Below are 17,142 nucleotides of genomic sequence, written 5' to 3' on the forward strand. Positions count from 1 at the left end.
ATATGGCTGATTATTCAGCGATTACCATGAGATTTGAACTCCCGCACAGTTAAGTCCAAAGACAGGAGTGATGCTCAATAGAAAGTAAGGAGATGCTGGAAAAAAAAAAAAAAAAATTGCTTTTGAACAACTTCAAAAGGGGCATTAATTTCATTTAACTTACCACAGCAGAATATGGATGCTGACGCAATAATTTGTTACTTCCATTTATCGCAGGATCTTCCAGGTGAGAGAAACAGATGTCCAAGAAGCCTCAGTAGTAACAAACAAATGCCCAGCTTTGAATGCCCATCAACTATACAGCCTTTACCAAAAAAATCTGGTTAACAGTCTAGGATTATGTTAATAATACTACATACTCTACACATATAACTGCTGGCTAACCAGCAGTGTCCATCATTCAATAGTGCAATGAAGGTTAAATTCAAACTACAAAGTACAGGTACACACCAAAAGGTGTTTCATCCAAAGAGTGTCAGGGTTTAATTAACCTCTATGATCACTTATGAACACATCAACACACAAGAAACGGGACCAAGTGGTCTTGTCTGGGCCTAAAGAGGTGGAATAAAACCATTACATGGAGGAAAAAAAAAACATCACTGTAACAACACTGCGGGCCAATTATGTTTAACTACTGCCTGTGGTCTGTCACAACTGGGTCACTCCATGCTGAGTGAGATAGATGCATGTGTGTGTGTTATAGAAGGTCTGCTTTGCACATGTGTTGTTATGTGATGACAATATTTCCAGAAGATATCTTTCTAATATACACATTTGTTCTGGAAATTTGGGTTTGCAACTCAGACTTGTATAAAGGCTTTATTTTTTGCTTTGTTTGTTTTTTAATTAAATTTTACTCTGAGTTTTAATAATTTATTGTCTGGAACAGTTTCCAAAGCTGGGAAGGCAAATATAAAAACAAAAACAACCCCCCGAAACATTAAAACCATAACAATAAAAAGTAAGTAAGGTTTCCATGCTCAAAATGCTTTATTTTTTGGCTTTGGGAATCGGAGTGTCAGGTTTTTCTTTCTAAGTCTGCTGAAAAGTACTTCGAACACTTCGTACTTCCAGCCTCCAATCTTCCCCTGGCCTTTTACTTTAAGAAGGAACTGGGAATTTATCTTGGAAGACTTCTTTTGGATGTTTACTTGTGGGGATTAAATGTTGGCTTCTTAAATATGGCTGTGGGATTTAGTGGTGGTTGCACCTGAGCGCAGCAGGCACTGCAAAGTGTAAATTCATGGGCAACAAGGCATGAAAACTTGCAGATGGGCCATGGCAGTTGGGGAGTCCCCCCTCCTCCTCCCCAAGCATTTCTTGCTAAACAGACTCGGCATTTATGGTGTGACGGCCAGGGCTTCACTATTAATCCTCTCCGAGAACAGCTAATCATACTACCGCATAATCTTTACGTTCCAACTCATCTAAAAGTATTGTGTGTTCCCACAGTTCTATTATTTGAGAAAATACAGTAAAAACAGATGTATGGATTCAGCATTAAGGGCCTAGAAGCTGTGGGGTGTTGGATAAGCCTCACAGAAAATGAGGAGGGGAAAAAAGTTCTGAATACAGGCAGCAATAGGAAGACGAGATGGAAGTGTTGAAATTGTGATGCCACATATAACGTGACGAAGTGGAGGGCATAGGCAATGACAGAACACAGCAGAGAAGAAGCTTGCAGATAAATGTGAACTGCTCATCGGTAATGGCGTTTAAACTCCCCGAAGTAAATGGTTTTCTGAAGTGATGCAACAACATAAAAAGAAATGTCTCACATCAAAAGAATTAAAACACACGGGTCAGGTAAGATTCAATATTCCAAGCGAAAGCACAACATTAGCAACATAGATGGCATCAAGCAACATTTAAAAATTTGAAACCAAACAAAGGCAAAATCGCTCTTGTGCAAAGCAGCAGTTCATGGTATTCAGTCTCTTCATGCAAAACTGTGTGTGCACATGAGTGTGTACACCAGAGAGACTATAGGTACAGATCAGATTTTTGCATACGCTACATGCAGGTCTGTCATGCTACTATGGCCATTTTCATCTGTTAATTCGATGGGTAGGTGTATGTGAGTAACTGGAATTTCAGTTTTCCTCCCACAAATCCCTGAAAAATGTTTTGGCTGATCATGTTTCTGCTTCGTTTAATTATGCTAAACCTCAGAGACCTGTCCAAATCAAACAAAAATTGTCAACAACAACAACAACAACAACAACAGGAGCTGACACGCAAAAAGGCTTCTGGACTCACTTTGTATCCCATCCTGGAAAATATACATAAACACATGCTTATGTAAATGTAGACACTGATTTCGAAAAGCTAAAGGGAACAAAAAGAGCTGTTTGGAAAAGCAGATATATAAAATAACACTGCAGATGCTGCAGGCACCATACGGTCCACTCTAAACCACACACAGTTCTCAATGCACACTGTTTTTAGTGATTTATATGGTTAGTATGGAGCCTAGAGAGCCTGACCAATATTAGCTATTTGCAATCTTATCAGTTTTAGCATTTATAACAGTTGATAAAGTAAATAAGATACAGGAGAAACACCCTTCAACCATGTCAACACGGTTATGCTAACATAATAACATAACGTGATGGTAAACTTGACCATTCTCAACATTATATAGCTTGTCCGCTGCAGGGCACTCTGCAACCTTCCCGTCGGTAACGCCAAGTTAGTCGAACAACTTGTTTTATTATGTTTTTCCTCCATCTCTTTTTAAGCCATACACTTATGGCTTAAATTTCTAAATCTTAGGGGACATCTTTCAATTTAGCATGTTTTCAACATTTTCAAAAAACTTGACTTCTGACCTTGACTTTGAGGTCAAGATTACGAGATTTAAACTCATCTGAGATTTTTAGTAGATGCACCAATGGTATCAATTTGAAAATCCACATATTCAGAAGGTTGGTTCTCCATGCCGCTAGGCAGGCAGACGACAATAACACATCCACTGTTACTCTGTCCAATAGGAAGTGGACAGAGTAACAGTCTTGCTTTTCCCAGAATCTCTGAACATGTGGAGGAATGTTACATATCAACACTTCACATCCAATGAAAGACAAGACTGCTCAGTAGACCATTTCACACTTTATTCTCTTACACAATTACTTCTGGAAGGGAGATGTGTCCTGCATGAAATGTTGCCACGGATCTCAAAATGGTGATGGGCACCCTATTCTAGTCTAAACAACAGCAATTCAGTAAGTTTCCACTAGAAGATGGTTCCCTGTTATCTACTGTTCTGCAGGCAAATGTGGGGGAGTGTCTACAACTGAAGGACACCTATTATAAGGCCTTTATTATTCAGGGCTGTGTCCACTTAATACTACACTATATGATTATATGGCATTTTGATTAATATGGGGATTATTATAAAGGCACAGTATTAAAGCACTTCAGGTAATATCATTCTAACAGGAACCAGGATGTAAATGAAGTTCCACTGAACTATCCAAAAAGTTCTAATAAAGAAAAATGTTTTCCCCCTACATACATAAATGTACAAATTTACATTAGCATACATTCTGCAGTTTAAACACAGACAAACATCTAAAAGGAACCTTTGAGTACCCTGAACAACGTTCCTGGGACTAAATGCATTGGACAGTTTAGGTGAAAATGTGTGTGTGAGAGACAGAGGGCCTCTCAGGGCCCATTCAGAAGGCATCACCCTGCTTCCAAACATTCAGGAATTATTTTCAATCATGCACAATAGGACGTGGGGGTGGAGGGGACACGGCAAAAGAAGAGAAAGAACTGTCACTGCTTAAAACACTTCATTGATGGCGGGAAAGAAATCAAATAAAAAGGGAAACCTGATCCAAACTACAATCTGCTTTAAGATTTGGCTCCTCCATTGAAAACAGCATCTTTTAACAACAAGTCACAATCTTTGCAAAGCAGCGAACAATCCAAAAAGCCAAGGACAGTCCGCATGTCAATACATCCCATGAGTATCCTGATGTCGCTCTAGCAACTACAGCGCATTCGCTTTTTATGTTTTACTTCAAACACATTTCTAATAATCCCCACATTGTAACTCCGATAGGAAGTACTTTTTAATCTGATTTTGAGCGGAAGATCAGAAAAGTGCTTTAATTAAAAAAATAAATAAATAATTTTTTCTCCTTAATCAATGGAGAAAAAACAGTGCTTGCTGTTGATTCCCTCCCCATTTCCTCACCCTTTAATCTCCCCTCGCTCTCTTTATGTTGACACAGTGTGAGCGCTAGGCGATAATGAAGTATCCTGCAGGTAAAACATTAGTAATGTGTGTATCCCCAAAACATAGCCTCTGCGTGCATGTAAGATTATGCTTTGCAACAGAATTTCTCCTGATAACCAGCATTACTGTGCAGTGGGTATATCATCAAAGAGTGCCTTATCCCTCCACCACCTCACCCCCATCATTCTGCGACACATGACAAGCAAAATCCCCTCAAGGTAAAAGACCCGTTTCACAGGCTTAAGAGCTGGCGAGGTGTGTGTGTGTGAAGAAGATGCGTTGTGTGTATGAGTTTGTGTGTAATCTACATGAACAGATTCATTCAAAACAGATGGAGGGAAGATGACAAAGAAAGAAAGAAGAGAAACCCCCAAAAAGCACAAGTAGAAAACCAAGCACCAACCAGCTGATTAATAGTTTTTTTCCATTCATTGCGAATAATTCAAACAACTGATCAATTATCCACAATGTTCATGGCAATTATTTTGCCATCCACAAGACTTAGAACCTTGAAACAGGAGGAATTACATCCTGGATGAAACATACATATACAGTAGATTTGGTATTTAGATGCAACACAAGCTACTTCATGGATAAAAATTTAATTTGTGTCATGGAAACAGTAGCTAACATTTTTACACTTCTTTGTGCAACTATTCAAGAATTTTAGCATCTGTATCAGTTGGTGTTTTCCTCTTGCTAATGATGCTGAGATGTAAAGTTGGTTTACCAGAGGCTTTCTGAGAGTTTTGCCTTTTTTTACCCCCGACATCTTCAAAGGCTTTACCCATCTGCTTTCTTACAGCAGGTGCTGGGCCAGAAACTCGAGTTTCTCAGATGACAAAAAAAACAACAAACAAACAACAAAAACCTACATTTCAACACTATGCAAAAATACACAGGTTTACTCATCAAACTGGAGTCACCAACAGTTCCTACTTTAATCAAACTAAACTTTCTGTTTCAACGATCAAACACAACAGACACTTGAGTCGCAGAAAAAGATGGAACAAAAAGAAAGAAAAAAAAAACAAAAAAAAAACATCACAATGGAGCAAAATCCAAACACGAAATATCGTCTGTCTGTGCGTTTACCTCTTTGTCCGCTCAACTCTTCCTAGACGATTAAGAGTATGGTGACCAAACTTTGTGCACAGGTATAACATAGGCCCCTAAGGGTTTTTAATCTATATCAGATATTACAATGTCATTATTTTGCCTAGCAACCAAATTTTAGCATTTATGAATCAATTACATCTTGTAAAAGCATTCTATCATTTGAATTTCATGATAACATCTTGCTTATATCCACATAGATGGAGTTACACATGAAATATTAAATATGCATAAGCTAAAAAGGCTAATTTTTAGCATATAAACAACATTTACCATCCTTTTGCCAACAGCATGAACGGGCTAAACAACAGAGCATTGACAAGTACTCATGAAGCATAAGTCAGAAATTAAAGTAGGAGCATTGTTAGAGAGTTCTTCCCCCCACTACTTAAATTCTGTGTAAAAACTTATGATGAAAACTTTTGACATGCTGCACTTAAGTGCCCTATCTTGGTGTCAGCTGAGCAGACTGGTATTAGCGGCCATGTTTTATTCATCAGCATTCTTAGTTGTCATTGCATATGCCTTATCCTGACTGCATGTACAAGGCAAGAGAGCACACGGTGAAAAACAGGATTACAGCAAATGTAAATAATAAACTGGAAGCACATGAAGATATTCGCTTAATCTGAGTTGGGGATTAATGTCATGATACCCTGTCAGACATGGCTAGGTTGGGGGGGGGGGAGCGCATAATAACTACAACACAGTCAATGCATAGCTAAATATAAGCACGCACACACACACAAGCGGTGGGGAATTAGGATTGTAGTGTTATCGGGGTTTGACTTTGAACAATATGTGACTTTGCAGTCGAGCGGGCAAACAAAAACAGGTAATCTTTCGGAAATGGCACAAGCTAATTCTGACAAAACAGACACAAGGGAGAGGGAGAGTGTAAACACAATGAAATAAGTGTAATGATACTAGGGCTGAACGATATATCGCATTTGCGATAATATCGCGACATGATCAAGTGCAATTTTCTAACCGCAAAGGCTGCGATTATACTCTGGACATGTCCAAATTCATGGGCTGCATCCTCCTGAGGCCGCATTTGTAGACCGATTACGTCACAGCGACGCGCCGAAGGCTGTCCAAATTACTACCATATCCCAGAATTCATAGCGCGGCCCAGCCAAACTCCAGTTTCCAGCAATGGCGGCCGCTACTGAGTTTTAAAATTACTCATACTAATCTTTCAGGGTCACAAAATAAACTTTTAACATATTTTCAGGCGAGAAAGTAGTTGTGTAAACATCAAATATCTGCTCGGTTTATCAAGATATCCCATATTTGCAAAAGTGCTTCGACGTTTTCAGAGGCGTCTGCTACCCACCAGCTCGACAGCTAGCCGGGAGCTCGAGGGTTACTGATGCGGCCGAGAACGGCACAACTCCCGGCACATCATTTTCAGATCACCGCGGAGTTTCGCTGCTCGGGTTAAACGTAATATATAAGTCACTTAGACAACCTAAAAATGTTATTGTTGGGCTTTTTTCAGTGTTTTGTTTGTTCGTGAGTAAATCGGTTTGGCTGAGATTAAAGTTATTAGATTAGATAAAATAAAACTTTATTAATCCCCCGGGTGGGTTCCTCCTTGGTTTTCACACAGCTGACTAAACGTCAAACAGAAAACTTATTAAACAGAAGTATGAGACAGTCGAGAATTTACACCAGTGTCTGGTTATATTTTAGATAGCAAGAAGCAGACGGCCGAGTTTATTAAACTCCACCGAGACAGCGGTGACGCTAATCAGAAGGCTAGACCGTCCAATTTCACGCCTTTAAATTTTAAAGGCGTGTTTGTGTGTGTGTTTATACAATTGCTATTATGTTTGCACTTTATGTGTAATGTTACTGACTGCAGAGATCAGTAAGATGTGTGTATTTTTTATTTATTAGTTTTATTTATTTAATATTATTTTTTAATTGAATGACTGTCTAGTAGTTCACAGATGTCGAAAAACTGAGTGTGGTAAAGCCACTGATTTTTTTTAATGTATATTTCTGCAATCTGCACATTGTACTGACTTTCATTTTAATGTTTACACCAGGGTTCCTTGTCAGCACTTTATGCTCAGATGTTTGTAAGCTAAAAATAAACTATTGTGTATGTTCAAATATACTGTTGTGATTGAAGAAGTTAAATAAAAATGTCAGTCATCAATTCATGCATCACCTCATGTCATCATAACAGAGGTCTGTCTTCCAGGAAAGAACAGTTTAAAATTAATGTAATATAGTATTGGCCATACTATATGATGTATTGCTTGTCTTTGTTTAATAATACAGAAGACAAAGACCTTAAAAAATAATCGCATATCGCATCGCAATCGCAATATTGGGGCAAAAAAAATCGCAATTAGATTATTTTCCATAATCGTTCAGCCCTAAATGATACCACCAGAACTCACAAACTACTGCAAGAGAGTCACTTCGCAGAGGAGCAGGAACCAATTTTGGATTTCCAAAATATGTAAATACCTTATACTAAGCACAGGGATCAGCCATGTGTGACTGGTATCAGGTCCTAAAGCTAACAATGAAGGTGTAGTCTCACACTAATAATAACACTAACTAATAGGATTGTAAGTACTGCAGACAGACAGTAAAGTCTCAATTTATTACACACACACACACACACACTATTTTTTTTTTAAGCGTGTTTGTAGGCTACATTTCCTTCATGTCAATACAAAGTCATTATTTCATACACTCAGAGCCCTAACGTGCAGGAAACGATGGAGGCAGCGAGGTGTAAAAAATGTCCACAAATGAGCAAGAAAGAGCGGACCAACAGATGGACACACAGGCAGAGCGAAAGAAAAAGAAGGCAGAGTTAGCGCCTCAGGCCAGCACTGACCCCAGCTAAAATTACCCTGCTGCTGTTTTGCACCACTGCACCCAACACTTGTTCAACACGCCAGGTACTGTTATAGTGTAGAACATGATACAGGCTCTGACAAAGGTGGCGCCCTGGCAAATTCTGGGGGTTGTCATCTGTCAGGTGAGCAAAGCTGCATGGGAGAAACTGTCCATCTGATTAAGTTTCATATTTATAATCTTAACAGAAATTTTTTTTGTATTAGGATTAGCCAGGCAGAATTCTTAACCTTTAATGTGTTTTTAAAAAAAAGCAAGATAGGGGCAGTTTTTCATATCAATAGTGGATAAGGACACTGCTTTACTTTAGATCTGAATAAATTACCTTTTTCATTGATACAAATACTGGCAATCAATACATTTCATACATTTCTTCTGAAAACTGCTACACAGAACTGCCATCACTGTGAAATGCAGCTTCACAGATTCTCACCGTTTAGCTTCAAGACTGATAGAATTTGAAGACATTAATCTGCAGTCTGTAGTGGCAGTTAAAAATTACAGTCATATACATGGTGTCTGAGTGCAGAATACAAAGGGAGTAATGTGCAACTTTATAATAAAATAAAAATACATGAGACTCAAATTGCAGTAAAAGCAAAAAATAAACAGTTTCTAAAGGACAGCCTTATCTTTTTACTGACAAGCTTTTTCTTCAGTATGCAATACTTATCCGTTTCACAAACACAAAATTAGAGAGCTCCACAGGGCCTCAATAGTCACACCGCACAGCAGTGGGGTTCCTTTTCTAAAGATTAGTGCAACACTCCATAATCGTATGCACACACAGCTATAGGTCCTCGGTGCCAGCACAGGAAACTAAAAGATGACGTGACGTGTCACTCACACCCCATGTGTGGTAGTGTGTGGTTGACCTGCTAAGAAGCTGGACTAGAAACACGTTCAGTGGTGGAGTTAACCCTGATATCAGATCGGTGGATTTCTGCTGTTTTAACCTAGACAAGTGCAGAGTCTGTGTGTGTGTGTCTCTGTGTGTGTGTGTAATGTATTAAGCTACTGGTGCCTGCAAACTCATATTCCCATTAAAAGTCTGACCCCAGCTGTGAGAGAAAGCCATGTGTGTGCGTTCATGTGTGTGTTTGGGTCAGCAGGTGACCAAATGTGTTTTGGTGAGCCTATCAGTACAATGCCTTTTATGCCTGAAGCGTTTCTCTGCAGTCTCTTATTACAGTGTCATGTGTGTCTGAGTGTGTGTGCCTGTTTGTGTGTGTGAGACAGAGAGAGGCTGATTCCACACACACCCACAGAAGCAGCGTGAAATGTGTTGTGATGTCTCCGCTATGGGAAGCTGTTTTGAGACCACAGAGGAGACGCTCCCCTTCTCTGACCTGCTCAAACTCATTGTCTTGCTGTGACACACGAGCGCGCGCGCGCACACACACACGCACACACACACTGATTGCTAATTTTTTTTACCTCCATCCTTATGTCTTCTGTCTTCCAGCCGCTGCTTGTAAATGTTCTGAAACATTAGGTCCTCTGAGTTCATTGGTGGTTTACGATTTTGAATCAGTGCCTATCCTCTGGCTGAACGTGTTCCAGCAGCGTGTGAATCATTAGTAAAGGCTGCAGAAAATGCTTTCATATCAGCAGTGAGTACGCCCCTGCATATCGCTTGATGTTGAATAAGTCACACCTGTATCACTTCTCAAAACTTGCTGTTTTTTAGTTGATCAGCAGACATTTCCTCCAATGAACAGTCACTGAAACTCTGAACTTACTAAGAACATGAAACCACATCCTTTAGTCAAATAAATATTTTTTGGGTTAAATGGGTTTAAGCAGGTTAGCCACAAGCTTTAAACTATGAATCCAAATGCATGAATGCAAAGTCCCAAAAGTGAAGTACAGAAGCAGCGTGAGTGTGATGATACAGGGATCCATTAGTGCAAGAAGTGTTGGGGAGATAACATTTATAAATGGCACAATGAATATCTGTGGATATACCAAAATAATGACTGAGGGGGTGACTTCCACTCTAGAAAAACCAGGCAAAGGAGGGTTTTTAAATGCTTGGACTGTTTCCCTATTGGACGCCTACTAGGGGTTTCTTTTCTGATGTGAGTGGCTTCTGTCATATTTTGGGCCTGCTTCCTGAACAAAATGACTTTGTGTGCATCAGAAGTTAGTGAGGTTGATCTCCTACACAGTTTACTGGGACTAAAACCCAAAACCTGTTCTAATGTCTGTCAAAGCACATCTTTTCTACTTTAGTTGAGCACTCAAAGCTATTTATACAACATTCCCCCAATAACAAAAGCACTTTTTTCTACCCCAGAGCTTCCTACCTAACATTCACACACATTTATGCTCTGATGGTATTGGAGAGGAACTTGGGGTTCAGTATCTTGCCCAAGGATAGTTTGGCACATAGGCTAATCAAATCAAATAACCAAACTTAAAACCTTAGTAAATGACCTGCTCTACTTCCTGAGCTGCAGCCACCCCAGTTGAGCGACCTCTGTAGTACGAACCTGTTGCAGTGCTGCATCTCATAGTACCATCCACATACAAGTAACTCTCAAAAGTTCTAATCTTGATTTTGTGGCTGATTAGAAACGTACTAATATTAATATCGTCAATCCTTAAACCTGTGAACTTTTAATATTAGGCTTAATTTCAAAGTAACTGACAGACCATCACAGTGCCACGTGATTAAGACAGTTTGGAAGAGAGGAATCTACAGTAATGCAAAAGAGGAATAACAATTGAAATCTAACACAGAGTCCTGATGTGGAATGATTGTACAGTAGCACTTGGGATTAGACGTGATTAAATCCACTTAAATCCGCTGTTAAAACGATAAGGGCTTTTTTCTGTATGTTCCACAGCTGAAATATAGGTCACACAGAGCCAAGCAGAGATACAGAGTTGATGCACACACATGTGCAGCAGTGTTCTGTTCCCTACAAAGAAAGCGCGTGCACAAAATCCAACTACCACCACCACCTCCATCACCACTTTACCCGTCTCCCAGGGCAACAAGAGCAGAATCTACCAAGAGGCATGTTGAGAATGAAGGAGAGGAGAGGGGAGGAGAGGAGCAGGAGGAGGAAGGAAAAGAGAGAATGAAAGAACAGGGAGACGGACACAAAAGACAACCCAATCTACCAAGACTTATTCTAATAAGCTGCTAGGAGGAGGATACTATAGGGGTAATCCCTGCTGTGGGACACCCGTCTATGGGCGAGTGTGGATAATATGGCTACCGTCTGATGGATACAGATAATGGAGTACATGCTCAGACAGTCATATCTGGCCTTGGCATGTGTAAAAGAATGACGTCTGGTTTATTTACATACAAACTACTGCCTACACTCTATGTGACAAACGCATGTTCGCATGTAGGTTTTCATGCAGTGTCCTCCTTCAGTGTTGCACACATGAAATTTAAGTAATTCCTGCTTCCAATTTGTTCAGAAACCAAATTATACAATCGACTTAGCCAATAACCCTCCAAGCTCGAGGAAACATTGATGTTTGGGATAAGTTCTCCATAATAAACTGTTTAAATCTCATGCAGGGAAACTGAGAATAACTAGTCCCATGTCCACACAATTTTACACAGTATCATTTTTTTTGTATTCTTTGGCTAATTTGCCATAAAAGAAATCATGTTAAATTACCAAAGAGCACTAAAAGGGTTCTTTGTGAATAAAAGTGTGTTAAAAGATGCCTGTACCCTGTTTAGCCTATCCCACCATCATAAGTGACAGAAAAGTTTATTATTTGGCTTCGCTGGGTTTATTCTTCCCACAATTGTGCTGTAGACCTTCTCCATGCTGCCCCCCACTCTACAAAATTACTTGCTTCTATTTTCCTTATCATAGCTGCCCTACAGCATCCTGTTCCTCCCAATCATATCTGCCCCTCCTCCTCCCCTTCAACCACCACCTCCCTCTCTCCATAGGGCTCATGCTGGGTGGGGAGGCAGCAGTGGCAGTGCTGGCATCTGTTCGAAGGGCTGGTGCGTTGCCAGCCACCGAGCATCACTCTGGCAGCCAGAGTCCCACTGTTGGATTTATCTCCAACCTGTCAGCTGATGCTTTTTGTGGGCGTTAAGCTGGGCGGGCATAACCTTTTTTCTTTTCTTTTTTTTTGGGTGGGATGGGGCATTCACACTGCCAAAGTGGCCACAAGAGACTTGGGGGGGGGGGTGCAGAAGTGAGAGAAGTGAGTGGCTTTTTATTTAAAAAAAAAAAAAAAAAAAAAAATCACTTCCAGCACAAGCTGAGGGCTGAAGCTCTCAAAGAATAGAGCATAAAGCTGTTAGGAAGGGAGAGCGCAAGCAAGGGATGAAGAGTATATAAGGCACAGTGAGAGGGACTTGAAAAAGTAGATAAAAGGTAGAGTCTGAGCAGGAGAACAGATCAAGAGAGTGACAGGGAGCCCAGGAGGAAATCAAACCCACATCTGAAGCTTACAGGAGCACATTTCTGGTGCATACAGAGCAGCTCAGTTGAAAGGTCATTCTGTCACCTTGTGGCTTAAGTACCATTCTAATGCTTTTAAAAAAAACAAAACCCAACCCATACTCAATTAAAAAGTAAACCCAACCTGTTAGACTGAAGCGGAGCTCATTAAAATCCAATTCAGCTACCGTCGAGTATTGCCCACTAAATGTCCAATAATACCAATCAGTCTCCGCAGTCAGCGACACGCGCCTGTAAATGTCACGGCATTCCTGCATGAAACTCTCGAGACAATCAGCAGCAACCGGCGTGCCAGAGGACGGAGTCATGCGCTCGGTGTGCTGGTCCCTGCCATCAGTGAAGAATCAATTGGCCGCTAATGGAACCATTCGAGCAATTAGTACCATGACAAATTCATAAGCGATGATTAGTAAAGTTGGTTGTCAGTGCAATTTCCTGATAGGATCCAGTTCAGAAGCATAAGCTACCAGCCCCCATTCCCCTTCCCTAACATAACACTAATACAATAACCGAAGGCCAGAAAAGCAGAAAATTAGTGGTTAGCCCCATCAAAGAGCCCGAGTACTTCAGAAGAGTCGGCATTACTCAGCATTTAGATGTCATGTAACATAACCCTGAAATGCTATCGTTCCCTTTCACATAGGACTCCATCTGTGAAACCATGCTAGATGAATTATGAGACTGTAAAACGCTGAGAACTGATAACCAGACTGACATTATCTCCACACAGCCAGAGAAAAATTAAAAAAAGAAATCATCTTTTGAAAAAAAAGAAAATCTGCTCATGTCAGAGGTTTGCTTAGTAAAAAAATTCCTGTGGCCATATGACTTTGATCCAGGATCAACAGTTTCTGCGCTCTATTGTGTAGAACAACTGAATGGGAGATTCCAGAGGGGCCCCAAGCAAAATGATTAGGAGCCAACTCTTAGTATAACTTCATTCATTCCAAAGTTATATTTGGAATTTAATCGGTTATCTACAGCATCCACCATTATCCATTCATGTGCATGTCTTGTTCTGGAAAAAAACAAGACATGCACTCCAGACTGCAGTATTTAGACACTGAAGCCTGCCGCTGAAAATCCAGAGTTCATCCAAAGGTGCCTGCTCCTATGGAAGCAGGAACGCAACTATATGTCACGGCAGGTTCAAACTCCAGGAAGCAGCGAGCAAAGGAATTATTGTGTTTAGTCAGCCAACACAAAAGACTCTGTACGGGCTACTTACGACAATTCTCCTCATCGCTGCTGTCGGGGCAGTCATCATCTCCATCACATCTCCACACGATCGGGACGCACGCTCCGCTCTTGCATTGAAACTGCCCGGTCTCACACTCTGACTGCGTGTGAGTTCCTGTGTTTTGAGGGAAATATTTTTTAAAAAAAGAAAGAAAGAAAGACAAACTGTCTGTCACTTTCATTTCATTTAGAGATCACATTATGAATTTCACAGGAGTGAATCAGAGAAACAAAAATGCAACAAATTACAAACAAGTTTGGGAGGTTAACTGACAAACTTTCATTTGTTACTAATGAAAGTGGGAAATTGGTAAAGTTGCCCCAATTAATAATGTTGCTGCTGTAATCAAGTAATAATTCAAGTGTTTTTTAAATGCCAACTATCCCTTTTTCCACCATGACTGTAATGGGCATGCTGTTGTTTATGTACCACTATGCCACCTTTGGTTAACTTAGGTTGCTGCCGAAGTTCCTGCTGGCACTTAAACATTCAGACCAATTTCAGGCTATTTCATCTGTTCAAAATGTTAGCTCCAATTACAAAGAATGCATCCAATGCACACCATTACAATCTCCACTCAGCGACCACATCACCACTGACAGCCTTTTTCCATCGTCCAGCATCAGCTAGAGAGCATGTGCTGCCCTTTATTTCATTCATTGTCACCTCCTACCGCCGTTAATAGCAGTCCAAATGCGGACATAAGTATGTACGCACGATGCACACAGCACATTATCTCGGCACTTAAGAAGACGCCGATCGCACTGACAGACAACTCGTTTGTTTTGTTTTGTTTTTCAAACAGGCAACCCAGATCCCCTGAGAAAGCGTTGCCAGTGTCCGCGCTGCGATGCAAATTCACCCCTCTATACCTCGAAACAAGTCCCCTACCTTTAGCGCAATGGAGGTCCAGGAGTAACAGATGTAATAGCACGAGCTTTCCGACCTCTGTCCACATCGTTAGATCCTGGGGGGCTCCGCGGTTGTCCGCATGTAAGTAAAATTTCCTCCCCACCCACCCCAAAAAAAAAAAAAAAAAAAAAAAAAAGACAGTGTGAAGAATCTCCAGCGAGTGACTCGCTCCGTGCTGCTCTGCCAGCCTGTCTGCTCGGAGTGTGTGAGTGTGCTCAGCCCGGCTTGCTGCTTTCTCTCCCTCTGCCTCGGCTGCAATTTGAATCAGTGACGCTTATGGGCGGGATAGTTTCAGCGTGTGGTGGTGCCTGCGGTTAAAGTAGTAGGTAGGAAAAAAAACTACGTGGTTGGCTGCTAGCCAGAGGAGACACATCTGCAGAAAGAGCTGAGTCACAGTGATTTTTCTTTTATTTCCTATTGAGCATTTTAGTAGCAAACCGAAAGTAAACTGCTAAATAAATAGTTCTGACTCCTCATCTTGAGTTAGCTGGAATGATATATTTGCCGGTAAGCTAGTCAAAGGCTTAAAAATGTAGCCAAAATTAAGGAAATGTAACAAGCAAGAGGAAGTTGCCCACCTCCGTGAAACAACGGAAACCCCAGACAGGTTCTCTAAAACGTGGTTCACTTTTTCTGGAAGTGGGTGTGCACTGTAATGCAGACCGTCTTTTTTCACTAGTCCTAACCCGGTAGTTTTGTGGTCTTAATCTAGCGGTTTTTTCATTGGTGTATCAGCAGGTGAAAATACAAAGGTGGCTGAATATAAGAGTTTAAGGGCTGCTGCGCAAAAACTGGAAACAAAGAACGTTCCTCAGTGACTATACAAATCCCTGTAAAATGATAATGTCCTTAAAGGTACAAAAAGGCATTTTATTTATGTTGTTCAACAGAAAAAAATGATGTTGTGCTCATAAATATTCACTGTTTAGTGTGTAATTATGTCTTCCAGTCACTTGATGTGTTCTCATGAACTTAGAATTTAATCCATTAAACAGAAGCGGGCGCCAGTTTGTGAAAGCCGCTCTGTTGTCACACCATCTTCAATACAGTGGCTGAGATGGACGTTGAAATTCTGCCTAATCACGTTTAATGTATGTGGCTAGAAAATACTCGTAACTTGTCCACATTTACTGATATCCTCTTCCTACTCACCTCAAACCTCATCTCCTGACTGAAGTCAGGGCTCTAACACACACTTACTGTCAATTATTTTCAGCACTTATTGTCAGAAGTTGCTGTTTATGAGATTATAACATTATGCCAATTTACGCAGGGTTTGAGGTTCTAAAAAATACATCACACAGTCGAAATAGTTTGAATGAATGTTTATTCTCTAAGTGTTCAAGTCCAAAATGTTAGATCCATCTCAAAGAAAGTTTCACATCAGTTTCAGATCCGAGGTCACATTATTTTTTAGGCCGGACTCGTTGTCTTTTGTTCTTCACTAGTCCTATTTCGTCAGATGTTTTAAGGACATGCTAAACACCATGTCACATAGCTCTTTAGGACTTACTCTGTAAGTGCAAAAATACTATTTTATACCAGTCAAACTGTGTTATCCTTGGCATTTTTCATAGGTGCCACCAACAAAAATGGGGGGAAAAAAGTATATGTTTTAGCAACAGGCGCTTAGTAACAAAGTGCTTAAACAAAAAGTGTCTTAAAAAACATACATCTCAAAATGGTCAGGTACAAGGACTGGACCAGAAATGAGTGAAAAAGCAGATAATGTCCAAAGAAAAACGTTGAAAGACCTTCAGAAAGCTTAGAGAACTGTTGCAACCTCTTCAAAAATACAAAGGAGTGACTCAAAACATTTGCACAGTACTATATTTATTACTTTCTACTTCACTTGAAGGACACATAAGCAGTTGGCGGCCTTGTAGCTTAGCGGTGTAAAAGTCTGTATAGTCACAACTAAATGGAGGGCACATGGACGGTGGTTCAAAGACTTTAAACAGATGATAGCATTGGGTTGTATACTCACAGATACAGAAACCAGTGTAACGCTTGGCAAATACGTTTATTACCAGAGATGCCATAATATTCTTTTAAGACAACTTTGAATCACACAGTTGCTGATAGCTGCTCATGGCCATTTTTGGCTCTCCAAATCCCCTTAAATGTTCACTTTGTGCAGAGCCTCACCTCTTTATATCATTTATAATTGAGGGGATCAGTTGTTATTCCTAGAATTTGGCTCAACCTGAATACACAGTGCAGAGCAACATGCTGACAACATAATAAGTACCTGACAGCTAAATGAGAAGGCATATTGGTAA

At 40.4% G+C, this 17,142-nt stretch overlaps 1 protein-coding gene across 4 annotated transcripts in view; it reads right to left on the bottom strand.

Moving 5' to 3' along the window:
• The window catches only part of lrp8 (low density lipoprotein receptor-related protein 8, apolipoprotein e receptor), a 178,208-nt gene extending 163,097 nt beyond the window's left edge, over positions 1 to 15,111 (bottom strand). Inside the window, exons 1-2 of one of the 4 annotated variants that reach the window (XM_086268535.1) lie at positions 14,840 to 15,111; positions 13,937 to 14,062 (exon numbers count right to left, since the gene is read on the bottom strand). In XM_086268535.1, the coding sequence (XP_086124661.1) occupies positions 13,937 to 14,062; positions 14,840 to 14,906 (193 nt within the window). In that variant the 5' untranslated portion in view covers positions 14,907 to 15,111. The remainder of the gene's footprint in view (positions 1 to 13,936; positions 14,063 to 14,839) is intronic. The other 3 variants (XM_086268536.1, XM_086268537.1, XM_086268538.1) reach the window with 3 other exon arrangements.
• Positions 15,112 to 17,142: the final 2,031 nt, after the last annotated feature.

The sequence above is a fragment of the Aulonocara sp. 'chitande type north' Nkhata Bay genome, linkage group LG17 (genome assembly GCF_057382095.1).
Source record: "Aulonocara sp. 'chitande type north' Nkhata Bay isolate Kocher_YH1m ecotype deep benthic linkage group LG17, A_spYH_male_GT1.1, whole genome shotgun sequence".
Lineage (NCBI taxonomy): Eukaryota > Metazoa > Chordata > Actinopteri > Cichliformes > Cichlidae > Aulonocara > Aulonocara sp. 'chitande type north' Nkhata Bay.